The sequence below is a fragment of the Tursiops truncatus genome, chromosome 20 (genome assembly GCF_011762595.2).
Source record: "Tursiops truncatus isolate mTurTru1 chromosome 20, mTurTru1.mat.Y, whole genome shotgun sequence".
Classification (NCBI taxonomy): Eukaryota; Metazoa; Chordata; class Mammalia; order Artiodactyla; family Delphinidae; genus Tursiops; species Tursiops truncatus.
This window is the reverse complement of record NC_047053.1, coordinates 25,216,630-25,241,360: the sequence shown is the minus strand read 5'-3', so window position 1 is coordinate 25,241,360 and position 24,731 is coordinate 25,216,630. Positions and strand designations below refer to the sequence as shown.

General features: G+C 39.5%; 1 protein-coding gene across 4 annotated transcripts in view; it reads right to left on the bottom strand.

Annotated features, from left to right (window-relative positions):
- Positions 1 to 3,988: 3,988 nt before the first annotated feature.
- STXBP4 (syntaxin binding protein 4) overlaps positions 3,989 to 24,731 on the bottom strand; it is a 190,617-nt gene continuing 169,874 nt past the window's right edge. For all 4 annotated transcript variants that reach the window (XM_033848305.2, XM_019945363.3, XM_033848303.2 and 1 more), the window contains one exon: positions 3,989 to 12,691. In XM_033848305.2, the coding sequence (XP_033704196.1) occupies positions 12,577 to 12,691 (115 nt within the window). In that variant the 3' untranslated portion in view covers positions 3,989 to 12,576. The remainder of the gene's footprint in view (positions 12,692 to 24,731) is intronic.

Here is a 24,731-nt window from a genome sequence, read left to right as displayed (position 1 = left end):
AAGATACAGATGGCAAACTCAGGGTGTCCTGCAGGATGGTTACTCAATGCTACTGCTCAGGAATATTTTAATTGACATCCACAATAGCAGTGAAGGTCTCAGTCTTTATGCTACCATCAAACTTGGCCCACCCTAGAGAATGAAAAAGGAAATATCACATCTGTGACAATCCTATTTTTCTAGCAAGAGAAAAATCCGGAATAAGCGTTAAGGCAGTGAATCTGGCCACACAAGTGCTGTAGAGAGAAATTTTAAATGCATTTTTTTGTTTGTTTGTTTCCACAATAACCAATTTAATTATTGAGGATACAGGTCAGGTCCCATTCATACCAACAACCCAATCAGTCCTTTTTCCAGCCCTTATGTTATAGCATTAAAAACTTTTACCTGGGTTTCCCTGGTGGTGCAGTGGTTGAGAGTCCACCTGATGATGCAGGGGACACAGGTTCGTGCCCCGGTCTGGGAAGATCCCACACGCCGTGGAGCAGCTGGGTCCGTGAGCCATGGCCGTTGAGGCTGTGCGTCCAGAGCCTGTGCTCCGCAACGGGAGAGGCCACAACAGTGAGAGGCCCGCGTACCGCAAAAAAAAACAAAGAAGACAAAAAACTTTTACCAGATTGTATACAGAGTTCTAAAGCAAAACTCTCCTAGGAAATGAAGGGGAAATAAAAAATATCATCAGCTCACATATACTTTTTTCCATACATACCTAAAATTACTAACATTTATTTTTTCTTATAAAATACTTACTGTAGAGAATTTTTAAAATATAGAAAAGTATAATGAATAAAATAAATATCACTAATAATGTCACCTAATATTTTCTTCAAGTTCTTCTATGGTACTTATATATAAAATGCTGTTGTATCATACTGTAAACAGACTTCTGTTTTCTTTTATTTCCACTTAATGTTATATTGTTACATTTTCCCTGGGTCATTAAATATTATTAAATATTTTCCATCATGTTAGATATATTTTACTTATCAATAGATATTCTCCTGGTTTGAGGTCTATAGGTATTTATTTCTATTTTAAATAGTGCTTCAGAAAACCTTTTCAATACAATTTTTTTCTGGTCTAAAATTGTGGTGATTTGTGAGGAAAAATTCATAGTAGTAGAACTATAGGGTCAAAAAGTTTGAATATTTTTAAGGTTCTTGATAGGTATTCCAAGACTGATTTCCAGAAACTTTACAGTGATTTATAAATGCGCTAAAAATACTTGAGAATATTGACGTCATGTACCCTCCCCAACATAGAGTATTACTGTGTTTTAAATATGTTTTTTTTTATCATATCTTAGGTAATTAATCAATAATTCTAGGAACGCCTCATATCACAGGTGGGGGAAGTTTGTTTCTAATTTCTTTGAAATTGGCAGGAAAGACGGCACTGGTATAGATTATTGAGGGAGTTTGAATAGGCTTAAAGATTGACTTCACAGAGTAAATTATACGGTTTCTGTCCTGGATAGTTTAGACATTCAACTCCTGTCAATGTGGGGGTACAAATCACTTGATCTCTTTCAAGTATTTTCCATTAGGACTTTTAGGAATAGCTTTTAAAGTAATTTTGATTGAATTAAATAATTTTTTAGAAAGGCCATTCTGTTTTCATTTGTTAAGACATTTCATCTTTAACTCAATTTCAAGGATGCTATGAGATGAGCCAGGAAGAAGGAAATTTGATCCTCAGTACCACATTTCATCAGTTCTAAGGCATATATTTTTCACATATAAATGTCTGAAACTGGGATGTGTAACAGTCCTGGTCAGCGCTCTCGGATCCCTCTACAACTCTCATGAACATTAGCTCTGTGTGATTTTACTCCCAACATCCAGCACCTACATCTCTTTGTTGTAGGGCTGCATGAACCCACTTTGCCTACACAGAGCTAGAAGGGCCTAGAAATTCATATCTCTCTCCCGGGCCTCCCATGCTTAACCAATGACTGTTGGTTCAGGGGTATAAATACTCCAGCTGGCCTCTACTTGGAAAACTGAAGCAGGACTTACAGTTTCCCCAGAGCTCCCTTGTGGGACTGAGCCAAAGTGCCATCCCCGCCTCCACACCTTCTGATGGATGGGCTTTGCTTGACATCACACCCTTGTGCGGGCTTTTCTCCCTTCCCTATATGTCAGTCGTATTTCTCTATTTTCCTACCATGTTTTTTTCCCCCCACTAGTTCAAACAAATTCTCACCTCGGGGAACCGAACATACGACAAGGTGTGTCTTACAACCCATGATGTCTTCCACTTCCTGTTGGCCAGGAAGGCAGTTAGGTTCACCCTTATACCACCAAAACTGCAAAAGGCAACTATAATGATACAGTTGTCTTTGCCTGGGCATGCATGAACTTGGTTGTTTTTCTTGTGGTATGAATGGACTGTTACTTTACTTTTCAGTAAATAAAGCATTTAAGGACTATTTGAGGAAGGAATATGAATCCTGATTATTGTCTAAAAATCCTCTATTAAATCCTTTGGAAAAGATCAAAAAAAGTACCAGCATCAAAACTCAGAATAGATGTCAAGACCTGGGGAGAAATTCCTAGGGATAGTAGTGGAACAGTCCTTTAAGAAATGCTTCATTTTGATGGCAGGATGTTATTGTGAAAAATGTGGATGAAAACTGTGATTTAAAAGAGAGGTTCAGAAGAGTTCCACTCTGAATATACAGAAGTTTTAGGAATATCACAATTTATTTGTATTTCATTTTCCTTTATATATACACATGATAAAAGCTATGTTCAAATAGCTCTTAAGTTTACTTAAAAAGACATAAGACAAAAATCCAAAGTACTATGTCATATTTTAGATGCTTTTAAACAATTTTTGGTGATAGAAAAAATAATGGTAAGTCTTATAATTGATAGAGTCTTAAACTTGGTGAAATACTAATCAGGAATATGCTACTCAGAGACAGAAGGAATATAATCAACGAACAATCTTAGCAACGGTGGGAAAACTGAGATAATTTCATAGACTTTTCACCTAGTATGAGTCGTAGTAGGGGTTACATTTGTGAGTGAGGGGCCACCATTTCGTCACATTCTTGAAATTCTGTAGACGTTAGTCTATTAAATATTTCTTATTCCTCTAAAGTGTGTATGTGTGTACATATACACATATAAATGTATGTGTGTGTGCACACACACATTACTCAGAGAAGTAATCCATGCCTTTAATTTGGTGCCAGCTTTTTATTTTTTAGTGGTGATCACAGAACTATATATAACTCATGTGATCACTGCACAAAAATAAAAAGCTGGCATTAGATTTAATGCATGGATTACTTCCCTGAATGATAAAACTACTCAGCATATAGAAAGAGGATCTCCCCACAAGCATCTTTTCATATTCCATTTCAGAGAAATGCCTGACCTGAACTGTCTATATGCCAAGGTAACTTTATTATCCACCCAATTTGTTTTGTCTTCCTGTTTTCTCACCCCATATTTTGCTGATGAAAGATGTATTTCTGTATTGCGAAACAGCACACACAAGCAATTCCAACGGACTTATAGATGGGATAATTTCTGCACCTTCAAAGTACTGTGGCAATACATAACTCCCTTGTACCAAATCAACTCTTTAGCAACATGATTAATTAACCTGTAAGAATAGAAGTTCAACACTGTTGCCTTGAAATGCACATGCATTTTGGTTTTAGGCTTTACCTACCCTTCCATACTAAAATCATTCTGTTGTATTTTTCAAAATCTTGGGTAAATCAATAATATTTTTGTATGTGCTTTACAACCCTTCCACTGCAATCACACTGTGAGTTTTGTGGTCAAGCTTATGCAGCATACACTTCCTTCTTCTAGAAAAATCCACTACATCATTCCAACTTTAGTAGAACTAGCTGGTGTAGATGTTCTTAAACTCCCATCTCATTTTCTTTTTCATTCATTTTGTTTTTTTCTGCCAGAAGCAGGAAACAGCCAAAAGAGTTTTTGAAAGCAATGAATCACTTTTAAAATGTATTCTGTAAGCATTTATTGAACAATACTCTGCCATGTTCTGTGAGAGAGGTAAAGAATAAGATATGGATTCTGACTTAAAGGGCTCAAAGTCTAGTAGGAGAGACACATGCCCCCCTTTCCCGCCCAAATTAATTGCAAGTATAGTGTGACAGAGGCTTTATTAAAAGGTTTGCAGCGATAGGGGGATGGGGTAGGATTTTAGAGCATGTCTCCTCCCAGTTAACCTTCTCACCCTCCAGGTTGTAGATAAAAATACCCCAATGTGGGCTTCCCTGGTGGCGCAGTGGTTGAGTGTCTGCCTGCCAATGCAGGGGACACGGGTTCGAGCCCTGGTCTGGGAGGATCCCACATGCCGCGGAGCAACTGGGCCCGTGAGCCACAACTACTGAGCCTCCGCATCCGGAGCCTGTGCTCCGCAACAAGAGAGGCCACGACAGTGAGAGGCCCGCACACCGCGATGAAGAGTGGCCCCCACTCGCCACAACTAGAGAAAGCCCTCACACAGAAATGAAGACCCAACACAGCCAAAAGTTTAAAAATAAATAAATAAAATATTAAAAAAAATACCCCAATGTAACAATATATAAATAAGAAACAACGGACTATCTGAGCCAATCTTCTATCTTCCCATTTCCCTCCCAACTCCCCCTGATTTACTCACCTAGCTGTGATGTTGAGTGGGACAGCCACAGTGAGAGGGACTAGTTGGCTTTAACCAGAGCTCTGATGCTTTTTACCACATGGAGACAGGAAGCACACAAGAGAGGGTAGGACCAGACCTCAAGCCTTGACGACCCAGTAACCCAGTTCACGAGATAGAAATAAATTAGTAAATAAATGTAGTACCCCAATGGGTGTCTGGACAAATAGGTCAGCAACTCCTCTTGGGATGGAAGTTCGTACTCCACCACCCCCGAGTGGGAAGAGGGGCTGGACAGAGGTATGAACAAGAGATAGTACCTAGAGTGCCGGTGCTGGCTGGGGGGAAGCAGCATGTGTTAGGATCTTCACAGAAGAGGTGTATCGAGGGGTGTCTTGGAAGGATGAGAAGGAATCTGCTGAGGGAATGAGGCAGGAGACGTTCCCTAGACAAAACAGTCTATCTGAGTGACTGTTGGGTGAGAAATGCTGCTGGAGGAAGAGAGGAAAGGGTCAGTTAATGGCAGGTGCTAGGAACTGAAGAGCAGCAAGGGGGCAATAGAATCAGATGTGTGTTTCAGAAAGATAATTCTAACAGAAGTGTGGTGGGTAGGTTGATGGGGACAGGTGTGGTAGAGAGAGAGAAAGGTATATTGCCTCCATGCCATTATGCAGGTAATAAATGAGAAAGACCTGAAAAACAAATAGGCAGTGTTTGCATGGATCAGAGAAAGGGGAATATATTAAGAAATGTTCTAGAAACAGTACATGTCTTTTTCTTTCTCCCAAGCTCACCAAGCATGTCAGTTACTACCTGTGAATGCAGAGGCGGACAGGCCAGAAGACATCAGGGGTAGGGAATAAGTGATCTCGACCAATACTAATCTCAGTCAACTTGCAGTTTCCCTCCATTCTGGGGAGTCATTGCTAAACTCTGGGAGGCTTACTTAGTGCCAGGGCACTCTGGGTTTAGATGGTCTGTTGTCACTATCCAAGTTGCATTTCACTGAGAGGCCATGTGGACTGAATAGAAAAAATCTTCATTTAGGTCCAGTGGGTCTTCCTGCTACTCCTGTGATCCTTTTGGGTTCATGGGAATCAATATGATCTTCCAGTTTGGACCACACTGGGCTAGAGGAAGCTCACTGAAGTTGTCTAAGCTCACTGAAGTTGTCCAAGGCTGTGCCTATACACAGCATGCAATCATTTCCATCCTAGGGTACAGTGAGGAATGGGTCTCCTCTGCTCTCAACACTAACTCATATAATTGTGTTTTGCTGCTCCCAAGAAGGTGGTCCAGGAAGTGGGGCCCAGCCCCTTTCTCTGAGTCGCACCAACATTTTTGTTCTTTTTCCTCTCCCACAGCCAAGGGAATTATTTCCTAGACAGGGAGTAGGAAAGCCTTGCTCTTCCACATCATATGTGCTCTCAGATCTTTGATCTAAATCATGAATCCTTTCCAATTCCCTAAGAAGCCAGACTTTTGAAACTTAAAAGAGCATGTGTTCCTCTGCTTTCTGATGCCACACACCTTTCTTGAGACAGTGAGCATTAAATGGACTAGAAGTTCAGCTATGGAATAAAAAAGGGAAATAAAGAAAATAAGTGTAAAAAGCTTTGGTTAATTTCAGTTGAATATCCTTTGCATAAAATATAAATCACGGGCTTCCCTGGTGGTGCAGTGGTTGAGAGTCCGCCTGCCGATGCAGGGGACATGGGTTCGTGCCCCAGTCCGGGAAGATCCCACATGCCACGGAATGGCTTGGCCCGTGAGCCATGGCCGCTGAGCCTGCGCATCCGCAGCCTGTGCTCTGCAACGGGAGAGGCCACAACAGTGAGCGGCCCGCGTACCGAAAAGAAAGAAAGAAAAAAATATATATATAAATCACATAGGGGCTAGGATCACATATGTTTTGCACTGTATCTCTAGGACTTTGCAGTGTTTGCCATGTGGTAGCACTCAGTGTTTAAAGTGAATAAAGGAATACAAGGGCATGAGAGTTAAAGTGGGAACTAAGTCTTAGCTATGGACAGTACATTATACATTCAATTTGGCAAGTATGCATTGAACACCTACTATGTGACAGGCACTGTGTTAGATCCTCCTCCATGGTGCTAGATCCTTCCTATAATGGTGAATGAGACAGATAAATCCCTGTCATCAAGGAACGTACTCTCATTCTTACTCCTGTTATTAAGGAAGACAAAACACAAATAGATCATTACAAATTGATAAATAATGTATAAGGAATAAACAGGGTAAAGTGACAGATAATATTTTAGTGATGGGGGAACAGGAATGAAGAGGGGTCATAGCTACTAATCTGATTGCACTTTCCCTCAGACCACCCCTGTACGCTGAGAGTGAAATTCAAACTTTAAAAAAAAAAAAAAAGTAGTATTAGTTAAATGTTAAAAAGTCATATGAAGAAAGCAAATACAGAACTGCATTAATATTTACATAATCATCATGCAGGCACAATGATATTACATGTGGATAGCTATAGTTAAAACATCTTGGGATTTTATTTCTAAAGTTAAGTTTCATGGGCGTATTCTATTTAAAGTTCTTTTCATCCTCAAAATTTATATGCAATAAAGTATGTAAGTTGTTTTAATGTTAGCTTAGTTCTTTTTGTTCTGTATATTGTAAAATTCAAGTTTGTTGACTTTTGAAATAGTTGCATTTTACTTAGCAGAGAAAATAAAAATGTCCATTTCCCCCTAGAAAAAGGATAATACTTTCTAATTTTGCAAATACTTTATGAAAGTATCATTTGACTCTGTATTTTTACAGCTGCTTAGAATTTATTATTGGAGAGGCCCTTCATACAGTATGTTCCTTTTCTTTTATTTCTAGTCAAAGGTTGTTGTTAATATTATTTTGGAATTATTCAAATTTAAGAGAGTGATAAAGGGCCTCTCTTCAGGGGTTCTTATTAACCAAACCCCTAACTTCTCACTCCTTTAAGGAAAAATACAAGGTTTTTGAGAAAAAAAGGAAAGAAAGGAAAAAAGGGTTTTAGACTATGAGCTTCTTGATTTGGGAATCAGAACTACTCAGTGTGTTATCTTCAAGACCTTGCATCTTGTCTGGCATCTCGCAGGTGCTCAGGAAATGGTTGCTGAGCTGAACTGGTTTGGGAAGAGTCAGGGGAATACTATCCCCTCACAGAGATGGGGAAACCAAGGCTCAAAGTGCATTTGTATTGTGCTTTGCACTTTGCCAAGGCCGCATAGCACAGGGAGATCAGCTCTGTACTTTGTGACCACCTAGAGGGGTGCGATAGGGAGGTTAGCAGGGAGACACAAGAGGGAGGAGATATGGGGATATATGTATACGTACAGCTGATGCACTTTGTTATAAAGCAGAAACTAACACACCATTGTAAAGCAATTATACTCCAATAAAGATGTTAAAAAAAATAAAATAAAAAAATAAAAGTTGGTCCTCGCCACCATTATATATAAAGTAGGAAAGGTCAATACTTTCAAATAAAAAGATGACAGTAATTACGTGTTTGACATACAGTGAATTGGTCACTGCTAGACTCCCCTATATACAGAGTCAGCCTCTGCTGTCAAGGGACAACTAAAACACAATGATGAAAAAATTCAGGTCTTTAGATAATGATGGAAAAAGGATTACTCTAAGGACGAAAACAATCAGAAAAGTTATTGGCAGTCTTTCGACTAAAAAATTGTTCTATAAGATAGAGAAGAAAAGCTCTTATACACTATTGCTGGTAGTGTAAATCGGTCCTATTTTTATGGAGGAGAATTTGTGAATTTATACCAAAATTAAAATGAACATAACTTTGATGTAGTAATTTACTTTTATGAATGTATCATCACTATAGACATACTGGCATAAGAGTACATAGATGTATGAGGAAAAGGATTTAATGAATATGAGAATGTTCACTGTGGCATTGTTAGTAACAGAAGACAATTTATTTTTATTTTTTAAATTTTTATTTATTTATTTATTTAATTTATTACTTTTTTTGCGGTATGCGGGCCTCTCACTGTTGTGGCCTCTCCCGATGCGGAACACAGGCTCCAGATGCGCAGGCTCAGCAACCACGGCTCACGGGCCCAGCCGCTCCGCGGCATGTGGGATCTTCCCGGATCGGGGCACGAACCCGTGTCCCCTGCATCGGCAGGCGGACTCTCAACAACTGCGCCACTAGGGAAGCCTGACAATTTAAATTAGTCTAAGTGCTCATCAATAGATTGTTGGCTACAGAAATTAGGTGTTATTTGGGTAGTGATATTTTATGGAGACATTTGAGGTATAACATTAATCTATGTATCACCATGAAAAAAATGACCATAATATATTAAGTCAAAAGAAAGATACTTAACAGTATGATTTCCTTTGAGTAAAAATTCTCATGAAAGTATTAGTTATAGCTACCTTGGGAAAGTGAGATAGGCTATCTTTTGACTTTGTTCAATTCCATACTACTTGATTCTTTTTTTAATGGAAATAGATTATTTTTAAAATAAAAAAATTAAAGAGAAGCTATTCAATTCTGACTACCTGAGAAGCTTTTAACTTCTCAGCCAACAGTAAGTAGACGCCAGGAAATGGTCGGCTTTTGCCCTACTTCACCATAGTGCCTAGTACTGTGCTTGGCTCATTGTTGGTGCTCGGTCAATATTCTGAGATTAAATACATAAGGAAGGCTAAGCCAGGTCACTCTTTAGTAAAGTGAGATGGAAGCATGTAAGAACATTGAGATTTTTAGATCCTACAATCTGAGTCAGTGGGTCAACAGAGAAGAGTTTACAATGACCACAACAATAGAGTTGACTTAAAGAAAGATGGGCTATAAAAATGTCAACTCACTCTGAAATAATTGGGGGATTCTACTTGCATTGAATAAGGATTCTTAATGACTCCCCACCATATGTTTCTTTGAGCATCTCTTGGGGCATTCATCTGTGGGTTCAGAGGTCACAGAAGCATAAAGAGGAAGAAATCTCAGTCAGTGCTCAAATGGTCCAGCCAGTTCAGACCCTGAACCCCTCAGCAACAGTCTTGCAGTAAGGAGTTCAGCCTGACAGAGCACTTCCTGGGACGTGGTTTCCACTTACTCCTGGGGAATTCTTTACTGATGTGTTCTGACTACGAGGAAGTTCCTTAGCACACTGAACTTGAATCTGCCTCTTCGTAAAACTGACCCCCGGACCCCAGCTCTGCCGCCAGTGTCACACACAATGGCTCTAACTGGCTCTGCGGTGGTTTAAGAGAATGGGCCCCGCAAGACTTGCCTTGAGCCCCAGTTTCCACACGTAGGTGATAAATCACCCTGAGGCAAAGATCAGCAACTCTCTCTAATCCTAAACTTGTTTACAAAATGAAGATGATCATAGTTTCTACCTCATGGGGTTGTTTTAAGAAGATAATGAAATAATACATGCAAATTATCCGTCACGAATGTATGGTACAAAATGCCCAATAAATAATTTCATTACGATTTTTGTAGGCCTTTTCCATTAGGTATTCGATTAGGAAGCAGGAAGGAAAGTGGCACCAAATGGTAAAGTTAACCTATGAGGCGTCCGCCAGTGAACTGCTTCCTGAGGATCTTGATGCCAAGTGACTTGAGCATCTTCTGTGTCTTCCTCACTAGAAACAGATTAGAAAAACACTCCCAGGAAAGGGAGGGACACTTCATACCATTAATTTGGCAACCACAAATAGTCTGTACTTTCACAATTATAGATACTAATTTATAAAAGTAACTTGGGGTGTTTGAGAATTTCACTCACCTCTGGGGGACACAAGGAAAGAGCTCCTTCAGGGCCTTCTCTCAAAACTTGTCTCCCTGCAGCTTCCTAATATTCAAAGAGCTGTCAGAGGAAACACAAGTTTCTCCAGCCATTCTGAAACTTTTCTCAGGGCTAATGACTACCTATCAGCCTGGATTTGACTTATGTTATCATTCAAGACATAAATTATAAATCCTACATATATTCAGGAATGTGTGCCTGAGCATAATGTGCACATATATTTACCACATAGATCTATATAATATACCATATGCAATGTCGTAGACTAGGAGACTCAAGGTCTAGGTCTAAGTTTGACCTCACTGTGTGAGCTCTCAAGATCTCAGTTTACTCATGTATATAAATGGTTACAATGGATGATTCTGACACTATATTCTAAGGAGTTTTAGGTTTGCATAGCAGTGCTGGGGGCTGTTTTAATTGGGCCTCCATCTTGTTTGAAGCAGGACAGAAATATTAAAAAAAAAATCTGTTACAAATATTGAGATTCTGTTTAAGAATTCATTTGAAAAATGAGTCTTTTTCACCAAAAGATGTTTGAAAATCACTGAGTCAAGTGATCCTCAAGGCTCCGAGTTCCTTTTTCTTACTTGTATTTCAGAGGTGGGGAGGGCAGGAGAGAGAGAAAGAGAGAAGGGAGTGAGGAGAGGAGGGAAAGGAAGAAGAGCAGTGGCGGTGGTGGGGAGAAGAGGAGGCCAGACAGACACGGTAACGTCTCTGTGCTATCACGGATGGTTTGGGAACAGTATTCTGATTAATTAATGATTCTTGCTCACTTGCTTACTCAGTACAGTACATCACCTAACTATATAATAACACTGCGTAAGGATAAGTCCCTTTTTGTTATTCAGTTGGTACTTAATGCCCAGAGCATTTAAAATGACTTCCTCCTCCCTGCCCACCCCCCACCCCAACTTCCCAGCCCCAGGTTTAAATCATTAAATGGAGAGAAAATCTTTAGCACTCCAAGTCAATGGCTCATTCCTTCCAAAAACTGTCTAGTAGCATTCTTACAGTAAGATGAAATAAGATCGGAAGCATAATCGGTCTGGAGGCTGATATCAGCAATAATGAGGTCAGTCTGGAACGCACAGCAGAGGAGTTCAAGGATGTCTCTTTTGATACATAGATTCCGGATGCCCCTCTATTCATCAGCTCCCCTCAACACTCCCTCTGGCAAGGACAACCCAGCAGGGCAAATCCCAAGAGGGAGTCGGTCCCTTTACTTTAGAAAAATGTGAGCTGCTGAAAGAAGCCCATTGAATCAACATCACAAAGCCATGCCCCTGCTTGGTGAGTGTTTGGGGGAAGGGTTTATAGGAGAACCATGAGGTTGGGTGGGGGCCATGTTTGAATGAACAAGTGCCCCCTGAGTCTCTGTGGCCCCAGGGGTACACAGCTGTGGAGCTCAGCTGCATCAACAGAGACATGCGACCCTGTGTGTCGGGCTGCGACCTGACTCTGCAGGGACATCAGGGTGTGGGGCAAAGGGGCCTGGACATGGAATCTGAAGGTGAGGGTGTGAGCCTCAGCTCCAGGACAAGGTGCTTCATTTCTCTGAACTGCTCTTTCCCTAACTGAAAAATACCCAGTGGAGTTGCCTCACAGGCGTGTTGTATGGTTTACACAAAACAGGGTCTGAAAAGCATTTTGTAAATTAGAAAGCATCATAAAGATGTAAGCTATATATCCAGTGGCCTGTGGAAAAGCTTGCTGAAATCACTTTCCTAAGGTACGCATATAAGAGGTTAGTGAATTACCAAATAAATGAAGTGTTTCACTATGTTCATGTAATTTTCAATGTGTCTTAATTATAAAAACCACTGTGTCTGGTATTCTATAAAGAACTAACTATAAAATTACATAATTACATATGAAAAATTATATATATTATAAAATCTAATTACATATGATTTCAAAAACAGGACCAGATTATTCCTAAAGAACTACTGTAGTGGCAATTAATTTTGTAAATGTATACAGTTATATCAAAAAGTTTTACAAAAATAGCTTAAATCCAATCTCCATTTCACTTCACTAAATAGTGTGTGGTTTACTCCTATTTTAGATGTCGCGTGTCAGAGTCCTCCACGTCGACGGAGATGCCAGAAGACCATGGACCGCAGCTTCCCACAGAAAACCATCAATTCTTCTGGTCAGGAAGTTCTCTGGAGCAATCCTCTTCGTTCTCCTCTGAGCAGGACAGGGTCAGTGCGCTCATCACGGGATGCATCCAGGATGTAGTCTGTGTTACGTGACTTGGGAAGAAAAAGGGATACAATTACAATCTGAAAGACTGTACTTCTACCCACCACGCAAGCAGTGATCCCAGTGACACTGCTTCCACCCTACTGCAGTCTCCTGAATTAGGAAGCAGTTGGAACTGGATCCAATAGTTTTTAAAAGTCTTAGATACGTTTTTAGGTTCAACAAAACCCATTTTTTTCTTTATTCTTTGATAAAAAACAAAAGAATGCAGGAGAATGTGTTATCTTTGACTCCTCACTCTTCTTTATCCATCAGCAAGTCCTGTGATTGCCTTTCTGTAACATCTCTGGAATCTTTTCCTTTCTCCTTTTCCAATGCTATGGCCTGGGCCACTGAAACAGCTTGTCTCTTTGCCTCTGTTCTAGTTTTTTAATTCATCCTCCACTCCAGCCAAGAGATCTTCCTAAATGACAGATCATACACTGCTGCTCACCTGCTAAAAATTCAGTGCAAACTAATGCCTTCTGGATCAAATACATATTCCATAGTACGAAATACCTTGTTTCTTACCTGCCTCAACAATACTTTCTTCTCTGCTACAATCTTCCCCCTTCCCGTCTTGTTTATTCAGCTAACTCAAACTAATTCTAAAGAACCAAATCTCCCTCTAGATTCCTCCAATCTGTGCCCATGGCCTTATCTCTTATACCATATTACAAATGCCTGTTTATTTTTAGGCCTTTGTACTGCATACAAAGCTCCTTTAGGGCAGGAGCTGTTTCTTATCTCTGAGTCTATGGTACCAAACATATTCTCAGAACAAGTAACTAGGCGTTTCAGGGAAGAACACAAGCAGAGGTAAGGAAGGACGTACAAACATATGGGGCATGTTCAGGAAGTGGTGAAACATCACTACTTGTGCCGCTACCTGATGCATGGTGTTTTTTAGACCTAGTATCCAACTCCCAGCCTTCAGCTGGATGACTCGCCTAAATCCACCACTATCTGCCCAGCTCCTGAGTCCTGGACAGACAGCTTCTGGAATAGGATGACTTATTCCTTCTCCTTGGATCCTTGTTCTAGCCCTGGCTTACCTCACTGCCCTATCCATCCTAGATCAGTTTCCCCTGCCCCCATCCTACTCAAACTCAACCTCAGAGAAGCATCATGTCTTAGATCAAGTCCATCTGAGGGCTGGCACTTATGAGGATCAAATAAGATTGTGGATCTCAAAGTATCTCCTACTTCCTAAAATATTACAGAATAACATTTCTGAAGTGTGTTATAAGGGTTTTTAATACATATTATGTGAAGAAGAGAATTCTATGGTCAAATAACTTTGAGATACACTAGTTTAAACATAGTTAAGTAGGTTTTTTTTACTGTAGGATTTCCCAGAGCCCTAAATATACTAATGTGTCTTACGACTCTCCAAGAGTTTATAATATTACTCAAACTAACATGCCCTATTAGCACGCATGGGACGAGTGTGCCTTTGAGCACAACTTGGGATCTGTCACAAAGAGGCACTTACTTTAGTGCCTGTTGATGACAATAACTGAAATGTTGCACTTAGTACCAATGGTCAGTTTCACTGTTATTACTAGATTTGGTTTGTTTTCAGTCCTATATTCTAAATTCTATCCCTATCCCCTAAAACAAATTGTTCCACTCTTCTGTTTAAATATTGAAAATGCAGCTTTCCATGGAAGAAGATCACTTATAGTTTCACGATAGAGTAAATGCACTTAGGTTGTTTAAGATGGAGGTAGAGGTGGCAAGGCCCAGATATCTTCATAGTTTCAAAACCTCAGAGTGTGGTTAAGTGATACAAAGAATAGTTATTCTCTTGACAGTAATCCATGTTACTATTACCTCTTTAAAATGGTTTAGTGCGATTTCTTATTATGGAGGCTAAACTTACAAAGCATTTGATTCTGCACAGGTTAACTTCATTTCAAGGCTTTTGTAAAGCTGGAAAGCTGCCTAAATTGAAAGTGGTTTTAAAGAATTACCAGTGAGTGTAACACAGAGGGCTAGAATACCACTGCAAGGGGAAATGAGGACACATTGTCCCATACAACGTACCTGTTTAAAACTGAAAGGAAAAAGCTTGATGGGATATCTTAGTATATTTACTTTACTGTTTATCAGCACATTTATAATATGTTAGTCCAAAGAAGAGACTTTAATTTAGATTATTATAAATCCTTCCTCCCCTACAATGCTCCTTAACTGGGGAGGCTGGAAAGGAAGAAAAACAGGCACAATTAATTACCTGAGGGGTAAGGTTGGGTACACACTTTCTTATGTGACTTAAAAAAATTCTCATGTTTGAAATATTATAACTGCCCATATATGGACATTCCACTGAATTGATAATATAAAATAAGCAAAAGTAAAATGTTTAAGAAGAAAATGTAGTTATAGACTCTGAACAATGAATATTAGAAAGTTCTGCCAGAAAGTCATCCTTGACAGTAAACTTCATTTGGCACTTTTTAATCAACAAATCAACATCTGATCTTTCTCCAAATACAAAATAATACCATAAAATATTAATTGGTTAATCTTATGTTCATAATACACTTCTCTGTACACAATTGAAAAACACACACCTTAGCGCCAAACATGCAAATACAATAGCCAATCACTAGAAAAAAAAAAAACACATCCAGAACCAATGCTTCTAAAACACAGGTAATGCATGTAAAGTGCCTGGTGAAGAGTAGATATTCAATAATGATCATGGCTGTTTCTTTGTTTTTTGTTAATAATTAGGGTTTTCTGAATATTGTAAGTAAAACTTGGAATTCTTCCTGTGATGCTGGAACGGGGCCATTTGTGTGTATACGATTCAATTTTATGTCCTGGTGAGCATGGTGACTAAAGAGCTTTGACATAATCGGTATGATGAGATAATCCCAGATTTACTGGCTTGGAGAACATTCTACTATGAGAAATATTTCCTCTCTGATTTGTGTGCTTGGTAATTCAACTGAGAAGAGAGAGAATAAATCAACCCTGTTGACTCTGTTTAATTAATAAAGACCCCATTGTTCACAAAGTGAGATGCTGCTACTTAGTATGAAAAATTTAGAGGTCTGGAAAATAAATGAGGCTGACTGTGAAACATGAAAATCTTCCATTTGAACATACAGTACCTCTGGGAAATGTTCCTGCAGAGAGTGTATCTGACCTGATTTGGGGAGCAATCAACAGCAGTTCAGATATATTTGAAAATCTAAAAAGCCTAATACTACTTGCCTCTGAATGACTGCCAAATCTGCTGTTGGAAAACAGTAATATTTGAGCTGGGGAGACGACAGTGTTGTGTGGTTTCTTTTATAATATTAGTAATTTGAAAGACATATTTTAGCGCTTATAAAAAAATAAACCCTAAGAGAACATGCTTTATTTTATTGCCAAAGAAATGTAAGTGAATTATTTAAATTCCATTATAATTACCTTCCTTATGTTTCTTACCTCCTAGCATGCAAAATGCTTTCTTCCTAAATGAAAATTTAGGACAGCCAGTTAAGAGAAAAGTGGTTTAAAGACAAAAAGAACACTTGTTTTGTAGAGATTCATTCTTATAATTGTGATGAAGAAAGAGGTTCTTTTGTTAATCTTCCATTGTAAATGATACTATTTATATGTTATTGTGAATTTAGCAAGATTGCATATATTATCTATTTAAGATAAAGCTGCAGAATAATAAGCCAAAGTAATTAACTTACAATGTCCTTTTTTTACAGAGAGCAGGGTAATCTTATGTATATAATATTCATATGAGCCAGAAAATAAAGACAAATAAATATGTTAATCCAAAATGTTTCTGGTATCAGTACTTGGAATCACTGAAAAATTTTACAACTGGCCATAAACTTCAAGTAGTAATGAAAATAAAAGATTTAATAAGAAATATTCCCAATTGAAAACAAATCAGAAGGGAAGAACAGAAAGTGAACCATGTCAATAAAACTATAAAAAAGTCACCAAACCTTGGTGAGGCAGCATGTAATCTTGTCAGACACTGGTTATGAGAATGACTACAGATTAGTAATAGAAAGTATCCATTCCAAAACATGTTTAAGAGAAAATTGCAAGCAGTTTATTTCCACAGATATATAAAGAGTTCCCTCTTACATAACTTTGGAAATATACTCCTAAAATCAAAATGAGTATTTCCCATTAATGAATTCTGTAAATATCACAGAATACTTTGAGAATTTTGTAATTAGGCATTTGGAAATCCAGTGGGGCTCTGATCAAACATTAGCAGGATCCCATTCAAATCTTTACATTCTTGAAGACAAATTTTATTTCTATTCTATATTTATGGCATTCTCTATAAAAAACATATCAGATATATTTTGCAATTAAATAATCCAATTAATTAAAAAATCTTTAGGCCTAGATAGTACATTATGTTACAAGAATCTAAAGCTACAGTAATATATTACTTATGCATAATATTGGAAAAAAATTACATCACTAGACTTGTAAAAAATGAACGCTGAAAAGTCCTGAAAAAATATGAATTATATTTTTGAAGTAATATACACAGGCTTAGATTGCTGTCAATTATTGTACAGAGGCAAAAACATACCAAGTCCAAAGGTGATACATTTTTCAAAAAAAGAAAATATTTCTATGGTCTCAGACTATAGCTTTGGGTAACTTTTAAAAATTGATGCTGTTTTGGATTGTGATAGAATAAAAAAATTCAGAAGACCTCTAAGAACATGTCCTACTGACACTGGTGCCTAGACACTGGACTATTAGATAATAATAAGCAATTTTATAAAATTCTGTAGTTGGTGTATTTGTACATTCTCATATATCCCCTTTGGCAGTGTCCACCAAAATTTATGTTCTCCATTCCACACTGTGGAGTTGTTATCAGGAGGCTGCTCCCAGGCAGAGACTACATTTCTCAGCTCCCCCTACATCCTTATGTGAGCATGTAACTAATTCCCACCAGTGGAAGGGGAGAGAGTTGATGTTTACGTCTTGTGGACCAGGGGTTTTCAAGAACAGCGCTGGAATGCCTTCTCTGTTCTCACGCCTCATCCATAACTGAATGCAGAGAACTCAGAGGCCCTAGGGGATGGCAGAGCCATGAACTGGAAGGAGCTGGGGTCTCAAAATCACTACCCAAAGAAAAGAAAAGCCACCCATCGACCAGGGATTCCCGCACTGACTAGTGTGTGAGTGTTAAGCCACTGAAAAGCAGGGTTTGTAACAGCAGCTAGTGTTACTCTAAATGACTTCAAGAGAGTATTTCAAGATGAAGCCATGACTATTACTTTCCCATTAAATATATGTACAACTTTTTACAAACCAAAGAGCTTGTCTTTCTAAAATACAAAAAGCAGGCAATAAATATATATTTTCAGGCTACTTGAAATATGTTAGTAATCAAAAGACTGTCAGAATATAGATTAATGGAAACTAAATTTAATTAGAAGCAAGTTTGCAAGACCATTGCCAAAGTTTCCATATTAAATTCCCACTTAATGAGTAGAAGTGCATGAAATGTAGATGTTTAAAATTTTAATGTTCTTATTAAAATGGTAAGAACTGTAATACAAGTTATAAGGCTTTCATTTAATTTATACAATAAAATAAGTTTAATAAACATCTAACTAAATGTATTTTTTTAATTGCCAAATTTGAAATCTTAAAAAAAAACCCTAAAATTATTTGAAACATACAACTTCAACTTATTTTATACTTATCCTAATATTATTTTTCTATCAAAGTTAAGCTGATTACACTAAAAATATAACGCTATAAATATACATATGATATTAGAAAACTGAGCATCACAAAACTGGGGACTTGGAGGGGTTCCACATGAGATCATCTTTAAACTCTTGAGGTATTTTGTCAGTATTATTGACTCCATAATGCTAAGTGCAAAAGCCACTTGAGAGTGAGTGCTATAACACAGAAACCTTCAATTACAGTAAAAAATTATGGGATAAAAACCATATATGCCATCAACCTTTACAGTTCTCTCATGAACTTTACATACTGATTGCTTCTAATGGTGCCACCTTGGACTTGTGAATAAATGGGCTTAACTGTTTGTTAGAACCTTATTTTATACTTATATTTTGTAAATATTATATATCCTAATTTACATATTTATATTGTTTATATTTTATATATTTATATTATATATATTTATATTTTAAAGGAGAGACAGTTATATTTATTATCCTCATTTTATATATGAGGAAGCTAACACTGAGAGAGGTGAAATAACTTACTCCAGGTCATAAAACTGATAAATGTTAGAGCCAGCATCTGGATCCAAATCTGACTTCTGGGAATTTTACCATTATGTTATATTCCTCTCTGAGGCTCTATTATATGGGTTGGTTTCAACAATATATATGGAGGCTTTGGGTTAGATTAAATGAGACCACCTGAAAAGAGGTCTTTAGCTTTACAAGATGAAATAATTAAAGATGTATTGACTGATTAATTCAATGATCATAGATTCTATCTCTAAAGCATTTTTAAATAATTTATCATAAAATTCATAAAACCTTTATTCAGTATGAATAAAAATTATTTGTGTGACACCTGCTTCTCCAGCAGTCTTAAACTTTTCACATCATGTGGCAATTGAAGAAATTGAGGCTAAGAGAGTCCCAGTGCCCTATCCAAGGTCACACAATAGTAGATCTCAGGCTTAGATGCAGACCATGGTCACTATCTTTTTGTATCAGCTTCACGGACCTGGTCTGAAATTCCGTATTGCCCAGGCACTAACTGGGTTACTTGTATGTCTCTGGGAAAGTTACTTAAACTCTGAGTCTGTTTCCCAATCTAGAAAACATGTAAGACCTTCCTCGATAGTGTTAAGAGAGAAAACATATAAATCCCCTAGTTTTATGCCTGACACATTCTAGGTCCATCATAAGCATCACCCTCTCTCCTCCACTTCTAACTTCCTGTATTAGTTTTCTCTTGGTGCAGTAACAAATGACCACGAATGTAGTGGCTTAAAACAATGCTAATTTACTGGCTAACTGTTCTGTAGCTCAGAAGTCCGCCACAGTTCTCACTGGCTCAAATCAAGAGGTTGGCAAGGCAAAATTTCGTTCTGGAGGCTCTAGGGGAGAATCCGTTTCCTTGCTTTTCCAGCTTTTAAAGGCCACCCACATTCCATGGCTTGTGGCCTCCATCTTCCAAGTCAGCAACACAACATATCTCTGACCCTGCTTCCATTGTCATATCTCTTTCTGACTCTTTCCTTCTGGCTCCCTCTTCTACTGCTGAGGACTCATGTGATTAGACTGGACCCACATGGATAATCCAGGATAATCTCCCTATTTTAAGGTCAGCTGATTAGCAACCTTAATTCCACCTGCAACCTTAATGCCCCTTTACCATGGAACCTAACATATTCAAAGATTTTGGGGATTAGCTCATAGATATTATCAGGGAGCCATTATTCTACTTACCACACTCCCTTGCCCCTCAGCTATTTCTCGCACTAAAGCCTAGAGCTTGAGGGAAGGGGCACTGGTTTGTATTAATTCTTGCAATTTGCCTGAAACTTGGCAAATGTACAGGAAGAAAGATTATATGCTATAATACATTGTACTGGAGATAACTGACTGAAGAAAAAGGTGCTAGAGACCTATGGAAAGTAATTTAAGGAAGAAGCAACTGTTACGGAATGAATTGTGTCCCCACCCCCCAATTCTACGTTGCAGTCCTAAACCCTAATGTGGCTGTGTTTGGAGGATGGGGCCTTTGTGGAGGTAATTAGGGTTAGATGAGATCATGAGGGTGAGGCCCTGGTCCAATGGGACTGGTGTCCTTGTAAGAAGAGGAAGACACATCAGACCTTTCTCTCCATGAACACAGAGAAGAGGCCATGTGAGGAGGTAGTTGTCTACATCCCAGGAAGAGGGGCCTCACAAGAAACCAATCCTGATGGCATCTTGATCTTGGCCTTCTGTCCTCCAGAACTGTGAGAAAAATAAATTTTTCACCCAGTTTAAGCCACCCAGTCTGTGGTATTTTGTCATGGAAGCCCTAGCAGACTAATCCAGCAACCAAATTTGGAAGGGAAAGTGACAAAAAAGTTAGTATTTGTTGAGAAATTTAAATAAAGGGTCTTGGAGGCAGAGAAGATGCCATATCCGGCTAAATAAAAGTATAACCCTAGAAAGGTGATGAATTTCCAAAGTACTTTACACAATCCCAAAGGATTTTCTTATATTATCCCTCCAAAATGCTAAAAAACATGCTTCCTGCCTCAGTTATATCTGTTATTGGTTAAATAGGGGAAAAAAGAGCTTGATGTTGGCTGTCTAGATCTGGATATTTTATTCATTTCAGTGGGCTTTCCATTCTGAGTAACCTCGGTCAGCTGGCTGGCCTTCTGTTTAGATGACAGTTGCTCATACAGAGTTTCATATGGCTACACCCCTTTGTAGGTATTTATAGAAGATCCAGAGCAGGCTGTCTCAGGCTCCTGAGCCCTGCAGCCTCTTTGCTCCTGTCACAGGGCTGCTGACTGGCTGGGGAGAGGTATAAGTGTAGGTTTTGGTTGCTGGTTTCTATTTGCAGCTGTGCAAATGCTGTCGTATAAAGCTCCTCCACTGGCAAATAGCAGTAGAATAATATAAGGGAAGGGAAGGGGAATGAACATCTATTAGGCACTCACCTTGTGCCAGGTGAGTTATTTTGTTAAATTCTCAAAACAAGCCTGGGAGATATAAACTACTATCCTTGTTTTTTGATGAGAAAAGGGGTTACAGACAATAGAAATACTACTAATTATACCAAGGTCACACTCAAAAGTGGTGGCGTAAACATTAGAAACCAGGTCTGTCTGATACTAAAGCCCATATTTTTTCCCTATCAACTGCTTCCTCAATGACCATATTCACTCATTTGATAAATACTTATTCAGTCCCTACACATACCAGGCACTGTACTAGTTACTGGATATTCTAAACCAGTTATCACATAGATGGGTACATCCAGACTAGTGGTTTTAATACCTTACAATTTAATCATAGCTAGAAGTACTTGGGAACAAAATATTTTAATAAGCTCCATACTTCTTCCTTCAAGTCCTCTGTTGATTTCTTCATTATAGTCTCATTAAGAATGAAATGCTCAGGATTGCCATACATGCAAAGGCAGTGAGGAGCTTACCCCCATTTCCCTTATCTACACTGAAGTTAGGTACATAGAAATTGCCCTGACATCTCATCAAGTGAGCCCTAGACTTCAGTAGTCTGTCCATGGCTATTTCTTAACTCATCTAAAATTAATCAAAGCAGCCAAATTAATGAGGTCTTAAGAGGGAGGGCTCCTGACAGTACCTACTAAAGTGGAGCTAAAATCATCTGCTAAGGATTTAGGAAAAGTTAAAAGTAGTAGCTTTTTATTTCCCATCCAGAAACCATCCCTCACTCTCCACCCTCCCTTCCCCAGTCTCCTTAATTTCTAATCACATTAGAATTACCTAACATGGACTCTACGTGCAAAATAAGGTTGGAGGTAAGAAAAACAATCTCAAATTTTTCCTTTTGTGTTTTCCATTTTTTAATTTATTTTATAAATGAGATGATACAATGTAACTTAAGCCTTTAATTAATACAGAAGGCTGACAATGACAAATTTCATTCATATATAGGTTATGATCTACATTCTTTCCTACCTGGAAACAACCTAATAGGCTGTTCTACCCCAAGTTCAGACAATCATTTAGGGTTGTTAATGAACTCTGTCTGGAAAGATATGAGACAAAACATGCCTATTGGAAATCAGTTTTCCTTTGAAGTCATAAAGGCAAAGCTCTTAAATACTGACTATCTCATAAGAACTATTGGGGGGGAATGTCACTGTTTATTTTGTCATTCCAACCTACGGTTTGCATTATTACTGTTCATCCTGGCAGAGTTCCTGTGTTGGCAATATGCTCTAAAAGACCAAAGACTGAAAAAATGTGGTATGTGTCCCACACATCTCTTCCCCCGGCACCCACAGCAGACATCTCTGATGCATCAAGACAAATATCAGGGACTTCCCTGGTGGCGCAGTGGTTAAGAGTCTACCTGCCAATGCATGGGACACGGGTTTGATCCCTGGTCCGGGAAGATCCCACATGCCGTGGAGCAATTAAGCCCGTGCACCACAACTACTGAGCCCATGTGCTGCAACTACTGAAGCCCGTGAACCTAGAGCCTGTGTTCCGCAACAAGAGAAGCCACCGCAATGAGAAACCCATGCACCACAAGGAAGAATAGCCCTCACTCACTGCAACTAGAGAAAAGTCCGTGTGCAGCAACGAAGACCCAATGCAGACAACAAAAAAAAAGACATATCAGTGAGGTTGAATATAGCCTCAGAATTCTTCACAAACAACACTTGAGAAAGTGAGTTGAAATCTATTTGCCCTCTCTGCTCTAGACAGAAACTTCTGTTTTATTCAGAAATCACAGGCTCCCTAGGTTTTACTGGTATGCATTTGTAATGTAAGTATAATACTTCCTATGTAATGGAGAACAGATTTTATAATACAAGGTGTGCTATCTCAGATTTCAGAATGTGATATAAAGGTGTATCAACACAAAGGAATTATAAGCCAGGTGTGAGTAACTTTTAAAAACCAATGAGTAGACGGCTTCATGATGACGGAAGAGTAAGACGTGGAGATCACCTTCCTCCCCACAAATATATCAGAAATACACCTACATGTGGAACAACTCCTACAGAACACCTACTAAACATGAGCAGAAGACCTCAGACCTCCCAAAAGGCAAGAAACTCCCCACGTACCTGGGTAGGGCAAAAGAAAACAGAATAAACAGAGACAAAAGAATAGGGACGGAACCTGCACCAGTGAGAGGGAGCTGTGAAGGAGGAAAGGTTCCCACACACTAGGAAGCCCCTTCGCGGGTGGAGACTGCAGTGGCGGAGCGGGGAAGCTTCGGAGCCATGGAGGAGAGCGCAGCCACAGGGGTGCGGAGGGCAGAGCGGAGAGATTCCTGCACAGAGGCCCGGTGCCGACTGGCACTCACCAGCCCGAGAGGGTTGTTTGTTCTTCCACCGGGACGGGTGGGGCTGGGAGCTGAGGCTCGGGCTTCGGTCAGAGCGCAGGGAGAGGACTGGGGTTGGCGGCGTGAACACAGCCTAAAGGGGGCTAGTGCGCCACAGCTAGCCGGGAGGGAGTCCGGGAAGATGTCTGGAGCTGCCGAAGAGGCAAGAGACTTTTTCTTCCCTCTTTGTTTCCTGGTACGCGAGGAGAGGGGATTAAGAGTGCCGCTTAAAGGAGCTCCAGAGACGGGCGCGAGCCATGGCTATCAGCGCGGACCCCAGAGACGGGTATGAGACGCTAAGGCTGCTGCTGCCGCCGCCAAGAAGCCTGTGTGCGAGCACAGGCCACTATCCACACCTCCCTTCCGGGGAGCCTGTGCAGCCCACCACTGCCAGGGTCCAGTGATCCAGGGACAACTCCCACAGGAGAACACACAGCGTGCCTCAGGCCGGTGCAACGTCATGCTGGCCTCTGCCGCCGCAGGCTCGCCCTGCATCCTCATTCCTCCCTCACCGCGGCCCCAGTGAGCCAGAGCCCCCGAATCAGCTGCTCCTTTAACCCCGTCCTGTCTGAGTGAAGAACAGATGCCCTCAGGTGACCTACAGGCAGAGGTGGGGCCAAATCCAAAGCTGAACCCCGGGAGCTGTGCGAACAAAGAAGAGAAAGGGAAATTTCTCCCAGCAGCCTCAGAAGCAGTGGATTAAAGCTCCACAATCAACTTGATGTACCTGCATCTGTGGAATACATGAATAGACAACGAGTCATCCCAAATTGAGGAGGTGGACTTTGGGAGCAACGATATATATATATATTTTTCCCTTTTTCTCTTTTTGTGAGTGTGTATGTGTATGGTTCTGTGTGTGATTTTGTCTGTATAGCTTTGCATTTACCATTTGACCCAGGGTTCTGTCTTTCCTTTTTTTTTTTCTCTCTTTTTTTAGTATAGTTTTTAGCACTTGTTATAATTGGTAGATTTGTTTTCCAGATTGGTTGCTCTCTTCTTTCTT